Consider the following 16,593-nt stretch of genomic DNA (forward strand, 5'->3'; position numbering starts at 1 on the left):
TTCTCATGTCTCAAAATCCAAGACATGGATATAAATCCAAGATCCAATCCATTATGCTGATTTTTTTTTGCTTTCTTGGCCATTTTTTTTCTGTGTCAAGCTAATTTAATGCAACTTATAATATTTCAACTATTTAAATAAGATCTCTTTACAATTTAAAAAATATAATTTATATGATTTTTTGCAACCATATATGGAAATTTTTGGGATCAAATAATAGCCAATTATATGGTGGGAAACAAGAAAAATGAATTTTACAAGTTCCAATTCAGTATCTAACATCTCTAGCAATATATGCCATTTACAGTTACATTAAGCATTTAAAAGTATTAAGGCATCTGATAAACATGGAGTCTACTAATACATGCTAATGAAAAACAAAGACAGCAGGATTTGAATGGTCTATCTAACAAGATTCAAAAGAAACAAGGTGAGAAGAGATCTATCTCCAATGCAGAAGAATGCAAACAGAGAGTCAGGGATATGCACAAAGCTTACGTGACATGTCGGCAAATCGAACATTCATCCAAAAAGGTCAGTCAGATGTTCGCAAACACTTTATGTGGAAAATTCTCTATGTGTTAGCAAATAGCTCATATAAAAGGTCAGTTTGATTTTGGGAATAATTAAGGTGCAGCATCCAATATTTATTTTTGCCTTTTAGAATTTCATCAAAAAATTAAAAACATATTAAGAAGTGATTTATCTACCATATATATTTATTAATGAACTAGAAGGAAAATAAATTCGATAAGGCTTCTTAATAGGTATTAAATAGCTCAAATAAATCTTATTCTAGTAAGGATTTTAAAACAAATTCCCTTAAAAAATTAAAAGAAACAATGGAATGACAAAGTAGATAACTAAATTTCAATTGAAATGATCCATATCACATAAATCATATAAGCATGGTTCTCCATAGATCACAGTGGTGGTGGGATGAATGCTGACCGCAAATTGTAGGGATAAATGCTGAGTTGAATTAAAACAGTAATTATAAATCATTTTAAGAAATAAATCCAGATAGATTCAAATGAGAGAGAGTAGAAATATTTTATCTGGATTCAAATGAATCCAGATATATTATTTAGAAAATGAGTGTAGCAGAAATGCAAATGCTAAGATGGATGAGTGGAAAAACTATAAAGGATAGGATCAGGAATGAAGCCATCCATAGAAACCTAAGAGTAGCTCCAATAAGTGATAAAATGAGAGAGAGTAGACTAAGATGGTTTGGTCACGTGCATAGAAGACAACCAACAGCTCCAGTTAGAAGAAGTGATTTGTTACAAGTGGAAGGGGCTAGAAGAGCTAGGGATAGACGAAAAAGGACATGGGTAGAAGTATTAAGAAATGATTCAAGCACTGATAATTTAATAGTGGATATGGCTTTAAATAGAACAGATTGGTGAAACAGGATTCATGTAGCCAACCCCAAATAGTTGGGATAAGGCATGGATGATGATGATAATGAATCTAGATAGATTCATACTGAAACACTTGAGACTCATAATTGAGTAGCAAGTTGTGTCATACTTTGTATGATGTTGAGAACTACAACAGAATCTACAGTGGTGATAGAGATACTTACTGGTTAGTTTTTAAGGGGTTTCATCAATATCACAAAGATTGTAAGAGGGGTATACAGAGTATGGAGAAAAGTCTACTGTGTAAGCTGAAAACAGTATAGCTACCTATCATCTTCTCATTCCCTTAGAGGAGGAAGTTACTAGAATGTTGAATAATTGCCATCAGTTCTATGACAATTGTCCTTATTTGTGGCATCTGAGGGTTATTTGCATCTCTCAGAAGAAGGGTAGCAGCAAATATGCAAATTGAGGCAAGAAAGTTCACTAAATTTAGTTTCACTCTGCAGGTTTCATGTGTCTTATAAGAAAATGAACAAATATGACTGAAGAGACATGACTTAGGCACTGAAACATGTCATTCTGAAAGAGACTATAGAAATGCATGACATGGGAAAAAACACAAGTTCTATTTAAAATTATATATATATATATATAAGAAGTTTCTACCTCTCCAAGACGATCAAAAGCTCCAGTAAAGCCACCATACAAGGTTGAGAAAACAGCATACCAGATTTGAGTATCCATAAAATAAACCTGCATAAAACTTGCAAACTTGTATGAAATATTTACCCAGAAAAAATGCATGAAATTCTCATCACGCACATCAATAAATATTTTCATATTCAAGTTAAATATGAAAATAGAATAGTAAGATATACCAAAATTACGGGAGCCCAGAGGGAGACAACAGCACCAAAGTTGTATGGAGCTACATCAAGAGTAAAAAGTTTAAGACAGCACAATAAAATGGCGAAATGAAGGACAACAAGGTAAGAAAATGTAGATGAATACCATTAGGAAAAAATTCATGCCAAGCATATCTAACATGATGAACATTCATTATATCTCTTGTTGGCTTCACTAAAGGTTTTATCTGAGGAAGAACAGATAGACAAAAACAACAAAAAGAGAAATCAATTATATCTCAGCATCTGATTTATATAAGGATAACAAAAGTAACTGTAAAAGTACAATTACCTGGACATAGTAGCTGAATGATAATTTGCAACACAGAAGCAGCACCCAAAATAGAGTATACCTAAAAAAGAACAAGGTTCTTATGAATCTTAACTAGAAAGGAAATTTTGGATCTACCTAGTAAAGTCCTATCATGACATTACCAGCATGGTTCACAATTTTGATATCAATGGAAATTTTTTCCATTTTGAGATGGGAAAATTTTGAGGATATTTTGTTAATTTCACTAAAATATTTAGAAAATAGAAAAAGTCAAGAAGTTTTTCAAAAAAAAACATGAAAGTTGTTAATAAAATCTTAAAGGAAGCGTTATAAGAAGTATAAATGCATATTTAAGACTAAAAAAAAACCATAGCAAACAACCATATGAATCAAACAAAGAAGATTAAGAGAATTCAATAGGCATCTTTCTCTCTATCTCTCTTTTAGTCTGTTATTTATCTTCTCTTTATTAGATATGCCATTTACTTTCTGCTTCAACTTTTGTCTTTTTTGTCACTATACATTTTTATTAGATTGAGAATTCCCTTTTGTAGTTGTGTTACTTCTTATCTTTTGAATTATACTTAGTGAATTATATCAAAATAGTGAACCAATCATTCAACCACTAAATCCCCATTTGTTTTAGAAAAAGAAATTTTAAAATCTATTATCATTTAATGAAATATCATGAGGTTTCTAATAATATTATGAAACTTTAAACCTTAAATGCATTTCCTATCAATGAAATCTAAAATATTGCCAACATATTGACAATATATTGGAGATATTAGGAAATTTTTCTTGGATAATTTCGTATCAACTATCATCCCCTAGAAAAATTGGGAAATTCAGAGAAATTTTGCCAAATATTGCGGGTATTGCAAAACCATGATTACCAAAAGTGTAGTAAAAACTTGTCTTCTGCATCTAACTCACCTGATAAGTTGAAACTGACTTTCATGCATTCCCCTTCCAACATAAATCCTTGGCTGCAAATAAGCAAAAAAAATATTCAATATACATAAAGATATTTCACATATTAGGAATAACAAAGGATTGAAAATAATTTAGTCTATGACCAAGTAGTGGTTCTAAGAGTGAAAGATGACTATTATGAATGAATCAAGAAATTTAGAGAAGTTTCTCACAATGACATGCATAGAAACCTCGTGGATATTCTCATATCCTTCCCAGGGGTCCAACCACCTTGAGAAGCTCCATTCCCCCATTCCCAAGTTGAGGAAGATATTAAACTGTAATCTGTAATTTGATGGCAGCACATCCAGAAACCTGAGACTGGCTGCGATCTGTCATAATTCTATTTAAACTTGATGGAAGCCGCTTATGGGTCCATAGTGGTCCCATTGGACATGCACCTCTGATAAGGCTGAGGTCTTTCCCTTCTCATCAGAGCTTGGGAGCCATGGATTGAGGACTTCATCCTCAGCTATTGAGGGAGATTTAGCCAATGCTATTAGATTGAGTAGAAACTATAGCAAGAGGGAAGAGGGCTTGGTGTTCTTTCTAAGGGAGCTTAATTTGGTTGCTGATGGACTTGCTGGAGGTGGAGTTGGAAGGTTTTTGTATGGTGACAGTGTAAACCTTTTCTTGTCAAGGGATGGGTATCGGTGTTATTTCTGATCCTTTTGTACATATTCTCATGTACAATTAATTTTCTTTATGATTATATGAATAGATAGTTATATTCTCCCAAAAAAGTACATCTAAAAAGCCCATTATCCTATTGATTTGCTGTTGCATCTATATCAAACATAAATAAAAGAGATTCATAGCTAGATTTTTGTTACAAGGAATAAACATAATTATTATAGTACTTGGGAAGATTTTAATCATTAATTAAAATTCTTTGACTATCCATAGTTATGTAAAAGGAAATTAGTGTGTACTTTTTTATTGAAGCTAAGAATAATTCTAGTCACTAACACAAAATTCAATAAACAATGTCAGCAATGGTAAAATTGCTTCAGAGTTCATGCACATGAATCAGTTCTCTTTAATGATAGGATTATTAAATTAATTCAGATTAAGAGAAAATAAATGGAATGTGCAAAGAAAATAAGGAAAATAAAGCAGACAGGCATTGATACCTGTGACCACCATAAAAGAAACCTTATGATATGCCAGTCCGAGTTTTCAATCCACCGTCGAAGCATAGGGAAAATAAATAAAGCCCCTGCTAGTAAGTTGGGAAGAAGGTATATAACCACAGCAATGATATATAAAGGTGGTATTCCCTTTACATGATGTGCCCATGTCAACATGCTCTTAATTTGCTGAGGAGTGACTTTGAAGGATTGTAAGTAACATAGTGGAAGGATAATAAGCCATGCAAGACTAACTACGACCTTGAGAATGTTTCTCATCACATCAGTAAATTTCCACCTATGGTACCCAGGGAAGTTCAAAACAAGGTCCAAAATACCTACCATGAATATGATGAGAAATCAGAGCAGAAATCCAGAGCATAGCAAACTTTGTCTAGGAGTTAAACAAGTAGAAATTAGACCATTATAAGTTTCAATTATCTATTAGAAGTCATTGATGTTATCTTATGCACGACTAAATGGATCATGTATTTTGACAAACCCAGATAATATCAGGACAAAAGAATATACAAGGGTAAAAATATAAAACTGAAAATAAAACCAACAATAGACCAGTTTGGGGCAAAAATGAACCCAAAATACAAATGGAAAATATAGTTCAATAAAAAATTAAGTAAAATTTGATGAATCATCACAATACCCAGTATCTACATATTTGATATCCCTAGTAGCAATTGTTTATGGCATTCTCATTTTTAAGCTACATAAGGTTCAAAGGAAACAAGACTAACTATAATGATTATCATTCAAAAATTGATCATAAGTTAGAATATTCATACTCTGAAGGAAACGTAGAAAGGCTGCTGTAATAAAAATACTAGAAACAGAATGTAAGATCTTCCTTTGGAATAATATATCCATTGGTGAACGACCACGCCATGCAACGATCAACATTGCCTGAAACAGAACATTTGAAATTTATAATTATCAAATGACTTAAATGGCAAAATATATTGCTGATTTAGCATGTCTACCCTCTTGTAACAAATACCTGCAGAGCCAGTATGTAGAAGGTCCACATACGATCAAAACTTCGAAAGATGTGCCAAAATGTTCTGGTCTCAATAAAATTTGACTTGCCTGTTCTTTCAGATTTTGTATGAGATGTTTGGTTTCCCTGTCATGGTGTATATGTTAAGAAATAGGCAATTATTTTAGATAATACATTTATGAATAAGGTGCTAGGGTCTATCAAAATTGTGATAAGATCACCTGTGTTGTGTTGCGCGTTGACTTAAAGAAATCACCATCATCACGCATAGGCCATCCCAGAGAGAAGCAGCCAGCTGACCTGAAGGATATGCAGCATATGCAACTGTTAATAAAACTGCAGAGACTCAAGAAACTAATGAGATTCTGATTTTTAGGTATATCATATTCAAGCTCATTACAAACCAGAAATATTCATTTAGATCGTCATAGTTACACCAAGCTGAATGAGGGGCTTTTCCATTTTTGCTCTTTTTTGCTTCCTGGAAATCATCATTACCATGTCCTTATGTCCAGAATGGGAACAGTGGAATTTTGAATTAGCTCAGTGTTTTTTTTTTTGAAACATACCATCTCTATCACACGATATATTGGTGTTATGACCTTTCTGAGAAATGCCTCATCATCTCCACCATAAGAAGGTCTGATGTTTTCACCAGTCACAATGCTGACATTTCCAGCTAATAGACCATGGAGTTCATATGCCATCTAAAAGCATATTGAGAACATGGTATTACTGGTTTGAAACAGAACATGTAAACTTGGTTGAAGAGAGTAAACAAACTGAAACAGACCAAAAATTGAACATTTACAGATGAATGAATGATACTTACATTATGAAAAATGTAGCATATACATTCTGGCATAAAACGAACATTAGCTGCTTCACCCCAGATAAGAAGATATAGACCCATGTAGAGTATCTTCCGCTGCTGGACTTCAGGTTGCCCTTGAGGAAGGCTACAAGTAAGAGACATATTTTATCACAGCAGCCACCAAATTAAGAATAAGAAGCCAAAATCTGGTATTTATGCTACAACAGAGGCATGTTTCAAGGGTCACAAACAAAAAGTGCAATGTTCTACAACTCACCGTAAACTGTGTTTTCGTCCCAAAAATTTACACCATGTTTTATAGTTCTTGAAAACCTTGTTCATAACTGCATCAACCGCTCGCTCATCAAGCTGCATAGGAGAATCAGTTTTAACCAATGACACAAAAGGAATCCATTCTCAAAGTTAAGTGGCTCAGAATCTGTTGGATAGAATTTTAACTTGAAAAGGATAAATAAATAAAGTCATATAAAGTAATAAATAGATCAAAGACATATTTGAGTGACAGTACAATAGTACATTTTACATAAGAGATGCTCTACAACATCATGACCTTCCGAGAGGGGGGGGGGAGAGAAAGAGAGAGAGAGTAGTATATACTTTATTACCTGTGGAGGATTGTCCAGTTATCTTACACTTCAAGATCGTTTGGAGCATTAAATTAAAATGGACTAGCCCTCACTGGTTGAATGTATCAGTACAATTTAAATAAGAGAACAGTATATACCTTATTGAGAGGCTCAGGCTTAGGTACAAGCCTTATATGAACATTGGCAAGCAATAAAATCAAATGCTCCCTCTGGTTTCTCACATTGTCTCTCTGTATATATAAAGTATCAAACGGTTTAAAGGGCATTAATCTCTTGAAGGGCTTTTAGAAACTAAAACAAATTAGGATCTTGATCATTTGGTTGATTTTAAAGAACCTGAAATCCAAACATAGCCCTTAGCCAATCAAGAAGGTCCAAGTCTCCAGTTTTCTGTCTGTGCTGCTCATATGTAGTTGGCCAGTTCAAACCACGACTGTTTGACAGAGCAGCCACAGCTGCCTTAACCTGGAATGAACAGGACGCAATAAACCTTTTTTATGAGCAACCTCAGAGAAACATGGTGGCATAAAGGAAAATGATGAAAAAACATCCAAAAAATCTAATACCTCCTCAAGCTGCATGATAGATTGTGAAGCTCCGGCAGCGTCAAGTGGAAGAATATTATAGGGGGTATATATTTCTGTTTTTTCTTGGACATCTTTTGCTGCTGCAATAATCTGTTCAGAGTACAAAATTCAGATACACTCAAGCGCTAGATATATCTCAATGCAGCTTAAGAATGAAAAAACAAGCCAACAAAACCTGAAACAATTAACAAGCATTGGAGAAAGAATCTGACAAACCTCAGGAGCAACTTCTTCAACTTTTTCAGTCTTATTAACGGCACATAGCACTTCAAAAAGCACTCCAGCTGTCTGGTAGGCTTTCCCGAGTTGGGCTCTATCAAGAAATCGGTAATCCATAAGTTATCCATTTCAAAATAAAAGGGCGGCCATCCATCGCAACATGCAGGCAAGAGCATAAGCACAGGGAGAAAGATCATTGTATAATTACCTATCTGCCTGCTCCCCTTTATCCAGGGCCCTGACGTAGTGTTCATAGTATTGCTGATAAAAACTCTCAATTTCACGTGCATCACTCTTTTTAACTCTGGAGGCAAGACTTGATGCATTGTCCTATTACAAAATTTGAAATCAGTTTATGCTGCAGCAGCATACAAAATGGGAAATGATCCTAAAAGTCAGCAGAAGTCAAATATGATTCCAAGTGATAACCGATGATTCAGAACAATAATTAACTATCCAAGATAGTGAAACCAGGTCAAAGCTTGAAATGAAGAAAGTGCTCGGAATCTTAGAATACACGGAATTATAGTAAGGCAAGAAACTGAATGAAATAATTCTTAAACCTTCTTCTCGTCACTTATCGCAGAGTGTGGAAAGGAAATATTTCTGCTTTGCAAATGTTCGGATTACACCGAAATTTTACCAAGAAACAGGAAAATCTTTTATCGGGACTGAGAATTTTTTTATTTTTTTCATTTTCCATGGGACTACAGTCACTACACAACGGCGGTAGCCCATCATCATACGGGCCATAGTGCCATACCCCCCAACCCCCCAGAAATTCTGGCGGCAGGGGCATCCTAGCAACCGAGTCGCCATAATTGGTGAAACCAGGGCATAACTCGTTCATCACCGGATTGTATCGACCACGTGCTCCGAAATTGATTTGCATGTGGCAGTTGACAGTTGTACTTTTTTTATGGGTGATTACGTTAATCCGGTAATCCGGTACAATAGGAGGAATCCGGATTTGGTGCTCACTAATTTCGAACTCAAACCGTCAGCACAACTCTAGCAGCCGTGCATTGAGAATGTCTCATCATGAATGAAAATATACAAGTACAAAGATGTTCCAAATACAGGGCTACGAAAGTATGTAAAAACTTAAAAACTTATCATTATCTATCTATCTATCTATATATTAAAATTGGTCTTGCATATTAACATGTCTCTTTTGAAAGAAGTTATTTATCTATTTTTTTCTGTTTTTTTGTTTTAAAAATATAAATAATCATTGCTTATCTTGATTAAATTAGTAAAGTTTTACACCTTAGAGAGAAACCTTTGAGTTTTCTAATGCCTCTTATTTTAATGAATGTTATTATTACATATGAAAAAACATATAAGAGAGAGATTGCTGGGTTTTTCAAGGCCACTTATTTTAATGCATGTTATTATTACATTTAAAAAAGATAGAGAGAGAATAATAATAATATAAATCAAATAATATAAATAGGTTGAGGTTAAATAATAAAAAATATTAATTTAAAAATCCACTAAACTTTCACTAAACATAAATATTAACAAAACTTAATAAATATTAAAAATGTGTTTCAATTCCACTTAAAAGTCAAACTTAATAAATGACAATAAAAATAAGAAATTTAAATATAAAAATATTAATTGATAGTTTTAATAATATTGTTAGATAACTTTATAAGTTAAGACCTTTATTGTGCACAATGAACTCATTAAAAATGAAAAAAATTAATAAAAATTTAAAATGTAGAACCCATTTTACTAACAATATTTTATTGCAAAAATTACTGAATAATAATGAAAAACTACCAAAAATTAATTAAATATAATAAATATTAACTGATAATTTTAATAATATTATTAGATAATTTTGTATGAATGCATTTTTAATTAATTAATAATTTTTATGAGTTTAGACCTTTATTGTGCATAATGAACTCATTAAAAATGATAAAAATTAATGAAATTTTCAAATGTAGAACCTATTTTATTAACAGTATTTTATTGCAAAAATTACTGAATAATAATGAAAAGATACAAATAATTAATTAGAAATAATTAAAAATATTAAAATTAACGATATTTTATATTAATAAGGGTATTTGTTGAAAATAATTAAAATGTACAGTTAATAGTATTTTATTATTAAAAAATACCCAAGCCAAAAATTATTGAAAAGTATTGAAAATTAGCTGTATTTTTTATTAACTATTGTATTTATTTAGTTATTTAATTTATTTTTACTGAAAGCAAATGCAAATTAATTTTGTAGTAATTAATATGCAAAAATAAATGCTGAAAATACTGAAAATTATTGAAAAATACTCATGCAAAAATTATGGAATAATAATAAAAAACACCAAAAATTAATTAAAAATCCAAAAATTTTGAAAAACCTAAATCTTAATTGAAATACTAAAAGTAATTAAAAAATTAAATTAATTGTATTTTATTGCAAAAAAGACTGAATAATAATAAAAAATAATGTATTTTAATTATTAATAGTAATATAATTAAAAATAATTATTTTCAAACCATAATTAACAGTAATTATAAATTAAGCTATAAATAGTAGAAAATTATATTTAATTACCAAAAAGTTATATTTAATTACTAGAATTAGCAATATTTCTAAAAATAAGATGATTTCTAGAAATTACTATATTTTAATAATTAATAATAAAAAGTAGCAAATTGTTTATAACTTAACCTAACCCAATTAGATCTATAAATTTACAGGCTCAAACTTTTTTTCTTTTGAGTTAGGTCTAGCTGAGATATGCACCATGCCCACACATTATCAGGGATAATTAGATTCGAAGTCTAATTGTGTATCAAACTTTTGGAGTCCAATGATGGCTTTAGCGGATATGGCTCAAGCTAAACAACCCCTAATAAGCTCAACTTGGAAGTTATATGCATATATGGTAAATATTATTATATAAAATTTAAATAACAAATTTTATATTAATATATATATATAGAAATGTTATATATTTTTTATACTAGACTATAATTAAATAAAATTTTTAATTTCTAAAAATCATAGTTTTATAACTAACATGGGCCTCTTTATCAACATAAAATGTGCAAACCCAAGCCCGAGCCCAGCCCTTACATAAATCCCGAAGCTCGAGCCCAAGCCTGAAGCCTAATCTGTACACAAAATGTCTCAATTTCAATATACTTTTATAAACTAATATTATATTAATTTCGTAATAATTTAATAAATTAATAAGCTGATTTATATTTCTTAATAGTAAATTGATATTTATTAATAATTTAAGAAGCATATATATAAATATATATATATATATAGATATTTATTATATATATAACAAAAGTACTTTTTTTATATATGTAATAGTATTGGATTGGGCTTATTTGAGAAAGCCCGAGCTCGAGACCACGGGCATGAAATTTTGTCTAAGCCTGAAAAATAATAGGTCAGGCAGGGCAGGGCCATTGGGCTACCCGGCCCATGAATAAGTCTAATTGTATATATAAACGACTGTTTACATAAAAAATGATATGAAATAAAAATTTAAACATCTTTTTCATTTTTTTTAAATGGACTTCTCATAGTTTGGCCTGCCCCAAGGCCATGGACCAGCCTGACCCACGAGACACTGCACGGGCACGTGCAAGATTGAGCTGTGGGTCGTGCTTAACCGGCCCCCCAAATTATCCCGCAAGGAGGCACGACCCAGGACACCCCATGGGCCTGCACGACATGACCCACACTTTGTGTGGGCTGCATGCGAGTCGTGTCGTGCCAACCCAAACCCGATTTACACTTCTACTTGAAACCCACCCAATATTGGGGACGAGACAGGGAAATTCGAGGATTCCCCATTTTTGATGAGGAGTGGAGGTGCCTTGCCCCTGAACTCGCCCGACATTGAAGAGTGGTTGCCTTGCTTGGAACCCGCTTGACATTGGGGACGAGGCGTGGATGGGATAGTGTCTTGACTATGGGGCAAGGACAATGATGGGGTGCCCCACCCTGAACCCACCATGTTGTGATTCCTATATAGTTGTTAATTATTAGTGAAACTAATAAAAATGTTAGATTTTGTAATTATTTTTATTTATTTAAAGTTAATCAAAATTTTATTTAAAAATAGTAAAAATAACAACAATTATTATAAATTATTAATAACATTAAATTTATTAAAAATATTTATTCATATTAAATTAACAGTAATTATTTTCTGTAAATCAATATTAAATAAAAATACAATTATTAAAATTTTAAATATTAAATACTTTTAGTTAATTAACAATAAATTTTAATTATTAATTTAATATTAATTATTTTCCACGGGTCCCCAGTCCCCACTAGTAATTTGTTAAATAATTTCCACCCCCGTTCCAGGCGAAATTAAAAGCACGCAAGCTGAGACGTTCAAGCGAAGGAACTGAAAAACCTCACCCGCTCTAATCGTTGCAGAAGAGCTGTCTTGAACTGTCGAACACCACGACCGCTCGAGCTTGGATCCAATCTATGAGCTTTATCAAATGCGTAAAATCGACCTTTCCAGAAAAAAAATTAAATAAAGAAAAATTAAATAAAGGCAGAAATGTAAAGAAGACTGCATAACATACTATGCACATTCAAAAGCATGCAACATTAATCCAATATCCGATTCTTAAAAAAAAGTAATCAAAAGCACGCCAGATTAAGAGATCTCTGTTTCTAAGGAGTAATGCTATCAAAAACCCGAGCTAAAATGTCAGATTTTTAGCTCGAATCAACTCTGCATAGACACGATAGTAGAGGAGCATGGCGGAACAATAAATTGGGCCCTGTTTAAATGCTTGCTTGTAGCCTTATAAAAAACAATTTAACATACAAGAAAAAAATCAATTGAAACACGTTTTGTGACTGTTATTTTGTTTTGATAATTACAAAAGTAAAAATAAAGTTGATTTTTGGAGTATCATCATATGAAAACGTGTTTTTCACCCCAGAAATTCATTTGTTTTTTCAGTTTTGAAAAAAAAACACATATACAATGAAAAAAAAATGTTTTATGTGCTTTTGTTTTAATAACAAATTTATTTTCAAATCAAATGATATAACTCATAACGGCGAAAAACAATTCACATCACCGTCTAAATGATGCAGCTGAACATTCAGATCAATCACCAAATCAAATCAAATCAAAATTTGGCCTAAATATTCCATTAGGTTGAACCAATAATGTGATTGGTCCAATACTGCCACCTGCTTTAAGTTAAGAGATCGAGCGAAAAGCTTGCCATTTTAGCTCAAGATTTCAGATTCAATGATTCATTTCTTACCTGAAAGTTCCGTTTGGTTGCACCTAAGATAAATTAATTGTTGAAAATTGCTATTTATGGTGCTTTGAAAACTGAACACGTTCCAAAAATGAGCACTAATGGTAGGAAAATGGCATTCCTTCTCATAAGATATAAGAGGCTTGTCCTCCTATTCATATACATGTCTTATCTTGCAGCATTCGTATGCTTCTCAAATAGAAAGATTTCCAAGAAATAAGATCGTATGGTTTTTTCTTCTTACGTGCAACCAAACGCAGCTTAAATGGAAAGGATTGCAACTGTCTTTCTCTTTCCAAATTTCAAGAGTTTCTGTCACAAGTTAAATGAACTTACAGAGATATGCAACTCTCGGTCTCTCAGCTTCTATCTCGGTCGCGACACGGAGTATCGGAGCAATGGATGCAAGGTTCGGAGGAACAACCTCATTGTCAAAGACCTCCATGGTGACGGTCGTCGTTGTCGCGCTTCGCGACGACTTCCTTGTCAGCCCCTGAGGGCCTGACTCGGTGCCGGACATTGCAGAGATCTAGAGCTTCACCAATCTTCTTTACTCCTTGATGATCAACAGAAAGATGAAGAGTCAAATATGTATACAGTTAAAGTAGAAAACTTAGTTGAACTTAAGCCGAATGCAAATCGATCACTTGCGATGAAACGAAAATGGAGAACAAGCTAAAAACTCCGATAGACGATCGGACTGAATGAGATAGCTCGATCAAAACAAAAGCTAAAAGCGGCTTGTCGAATACTAGCATTCCACATTATGGAATGCGAAAATTCACCATCAATCATCAACAAATTACTTGTCGAATACTAGCATAAACTCTACGAAATCCGACCAAGATAAGAAGCCGGGACGACGGGACAGAAAATTAAAAAGAGAAAAAGAAAGAAAAAATCGAAGCCTGAGATAACTTTTGTTTCCAGAAACAATCAAAGTAATTCTCCACAAAACTCACTTTGGTCAGAAAGTCACGTTCGATCTTGAAACCTAGCCGCTCGAGCACCTTTGCCTGCAAGTCCAGACAAGAAACCAAGAGAAGGAAAATCGAATAATAAGAATCTGATAGATGAGAGAGCAGAGTCCGAGAGAGAGAGTGAGAAGTGTACTCATCCTTGTTTAACGTCATTGTCTGTTGACCTTCCAGTGTGAGGCGAGGCTGCTCCGGGCGGGTCTCAGGAGTGAGATAGAAAAGAGAAAGAAAGGAGGAGGAAGAGAGAGAGATGGCGCGGGAGCAAAAAATGGAAAAGGTGGGAAATAGCGAGAGAGGGATGTATGTGTGTGTGTACGATGGCGTTGGTGTACTCACGCGAGTAGTGACTAGTGAGAGCACTCGTGGTAAAAGATTAGAACTGTTTTCTGTTGCGATTGTGGGGCCCAGCGGTAATAGGGGAATGGAAGAATCCTGTCCGAACATTTGTTACAGGTAGTCTCGTTTGCCGCGTGGCATTGCGGTTTAGGCACTCTTTTACTGAGGTAGTCGGCAAAGAATTCGCGGAGAAGACTGAGACGGAGGAAGGTCGTTGTCATTTGTCTCCACTCTCCGGACCGTAATTATACGGTAGTTGTAGCTGCTCCGCACACGGCACACGTTACTACCCGATCAAGCAAATATTATCAGAAAAAATAATTTATTTTTTAGGAATTTTTATATAATTACCAAAAAGTAAATAATCCATTGGTATGGAAATGCGATTTTTTCAGCTAGTTGTCTCATGTCTGTTTGTTACATGATGCTTGTGGCTAGTGGCACAAACGGGTCGGGTTAAATTTGGTTACGGGTAACCTTCAAAGCAAAGCCGATGAAAATCGGAAAGATCGGAATTCAATTTAGGCCATGTTTGGGAGTGCTTAAAAATATATGTTTATTCAAAAGAAGTGTATATTTGAGTCATTAAGCTGGGAAATAAGTCTAAAATGAATTTTTATTTTAAAATTAAGGGCTTATTTTTTAAGCCCAAATTTCCATCTTTTTATGTATAAGCACTTATTTAATTTTTTTCTTTCAAAACTATCTCTAGTTGAATTTTAAATTACCACTTATAAAATTATCCCTAGTTGAATTTTATAAAAGTACTTTTATGAAAGCATTTTTATATAAGTACTTTTATGAAAGTATTTTTATAAAAGTATTTTTGTGAAAGTTACTATTTTCATAAAAGTACATTCATAAAAGTGCTTTTATAAAAGTACTTTCATAAAAATACTTTCATAAAAGTGTTTTATAAAAGTATTTTTATAAAATTAGTTTAATAAAAGTGCTTTCAAATGGTATATTTTGAAAACTTGAAAGAAAATGAAGGACTAAATTGTTACAAATGTTTATTTAAGTGTTTACTAGAGAAAAGAACTACAAACGCCTAATATAAAATAAGTACCTATTTTAAAAAATAAGCACTTGAAAAAGTTGTGGGGCAAATGCAAATAAATGCTTATTCAAATAAGCACTTGTTTTTAAGCACTTATTTTTAACTTAAGCACTCCCAAACATGGCCTTGATATCCAATGGATATGTACTATATACATTTGGATTTTTTTTTTTGTTAATTTGATTCGAATTCATTTGTTTACATATTCAGATATACCAATTTCATAGTAATATCAATAAAAATCTTAGCATAAATTTATAGAATTAAATATAAAACGAGAAATAAATGCCATAATAAAAAAGGCTTATATAAATCCCAAATCCCACTTAATTCTGAATTAAAGGCTTAGTTTGGAAAGATACAAATACAAATATGTACAGTAACAAGGTTTAGAAATAAAAAATACAAGATTTTGTATTATACATATTTGTATTTATACTCTTTCTGAACTTAGTCAATAGAGTTTTAATACTAAGAAATGATCAAAGAATGTATTTTGCTACAAATATGTACAATACAAATTTTTGTACAAAGTTTAGAAATAGAATATACAAGATTTTGCAGTATACATATTTATATTTATACTCTTCCTGAACTTAGCCAAAAGAGTTTTAATACTAAGAAATGATCAAAGAATGTATTTTGCTACATTAATAGCAATTGTTCATGGACCTACAATGTTTTAGATTAAAACGTGATGTAACATTGCAAGATGCCAGCCAGTTGGCTGGTAAGGTCTCCAGCCAGCTGGTTGTAGTAGCTACTTGGGATCAAATGCTGCCCTACAAACATGTTTCCTCACAAAAATTCTTTTGTCTTAATTTTCTCAATTAAAAGATAGGATAAATTGCTAAAACTTTCACTAAAGTTTGTGACTGTTGTTAAAACCTTCCCTAAAGTTTAGTAATTGTAATCACCTTCCTGAAGTTTTTGACTGTTGTCGTTGAAACTTCTCTTGAAATTTGGTAATTACAATTGCTTCCCTTGAATTTTGATATATACAATTATTTATATATGAAATAATAAAATAAATTAAAAAATTA

The 16,593-nt window shown here is 32.5% G+C and overlaps 1 protein-coding gene across 2 annotated transcripts in view; it reads right to left on the reverse strand.

The window, feature by feature from the left end:
• CALS5 (callose synthase 5) overlaps positions 1-14,502 on the reverse strand; it is a 37,104-nt gene extending 22,602 nt beyond the window's left edge. Inside the window, exons 1-22 of one of the 2 annotated variants that reach the window (XM_088888482.1) lie at positions 14,291-14,502; positions 14,140-14,193; positions 13,514-13,733; positions 12,309-12,409; positions 8,103-8,224; positions 7,892-7,988; positions 7,655-7,765; positions 7,425-7,553; positions 7,226-7,318; positions 6,758-6,849; positions 6,499-6,625; positions 6,236-6,373; positions 6,071-6,147; positions 5,888-5,966; positions 5,667-5,792; positions 5,455-5,572; positions 4,658-4,992; positions 3,486-3,538; positions 2,568-2,628; positions 2,382-2,463; positions 2,249-2,298; positions 2,037-2,123 (exon numbers count right to left, since the gene is read on the reverse strand). In XM_088888482.1, coding sequence (XP_088744608.1) covers positions 2,037-2,123; positions 2,249-2,298; positions 2,382-2,463; positions 2,568-2,628; positions 3,486-3,538; positions 4,658-4,992; positions 5,455-5,572; positions 5,667-5,792; positions 5,888-5,966; positions 6,071-6,147; positions 6,236-6,373; positions 6,499-6,625; positions 6,758-6,849; positions 7,226-7,318; positions 7,425-7,553; positions 7,655-7,765; positions 7,892-7,988; positions 8,103-8,224; positions 12,309-12,409; positions 13,514-13,697 — 2,262 coding nt within the window. In that variant the 5' untranslated portion in view covers positions 13,698-13,733; positions 14,140-14,193; positions 14,291-14,502. The other variant, XM_088888481.1, reaches the window with a different exon arrangement.
• Positions 14,503-16,593: the final 2,091 nt, after the last annotated feature.

The sequence above is a fragment of the Nelumbo nucifera genome, chromosome 5 (genome assembly GCF_055504915.1).
Source record: "Nelumbo nucifera cultivar China Antique chromosome 5, China Antique-T2T, whole genome shotgun sequence".
Taxonomy (NCBI): Eukaryota; Viridiplantae; Streptophyta; class Magnoliopsida; order Proteales; family Nelumbonaceae; genus Nelumbo; species Nelumbo nucifera.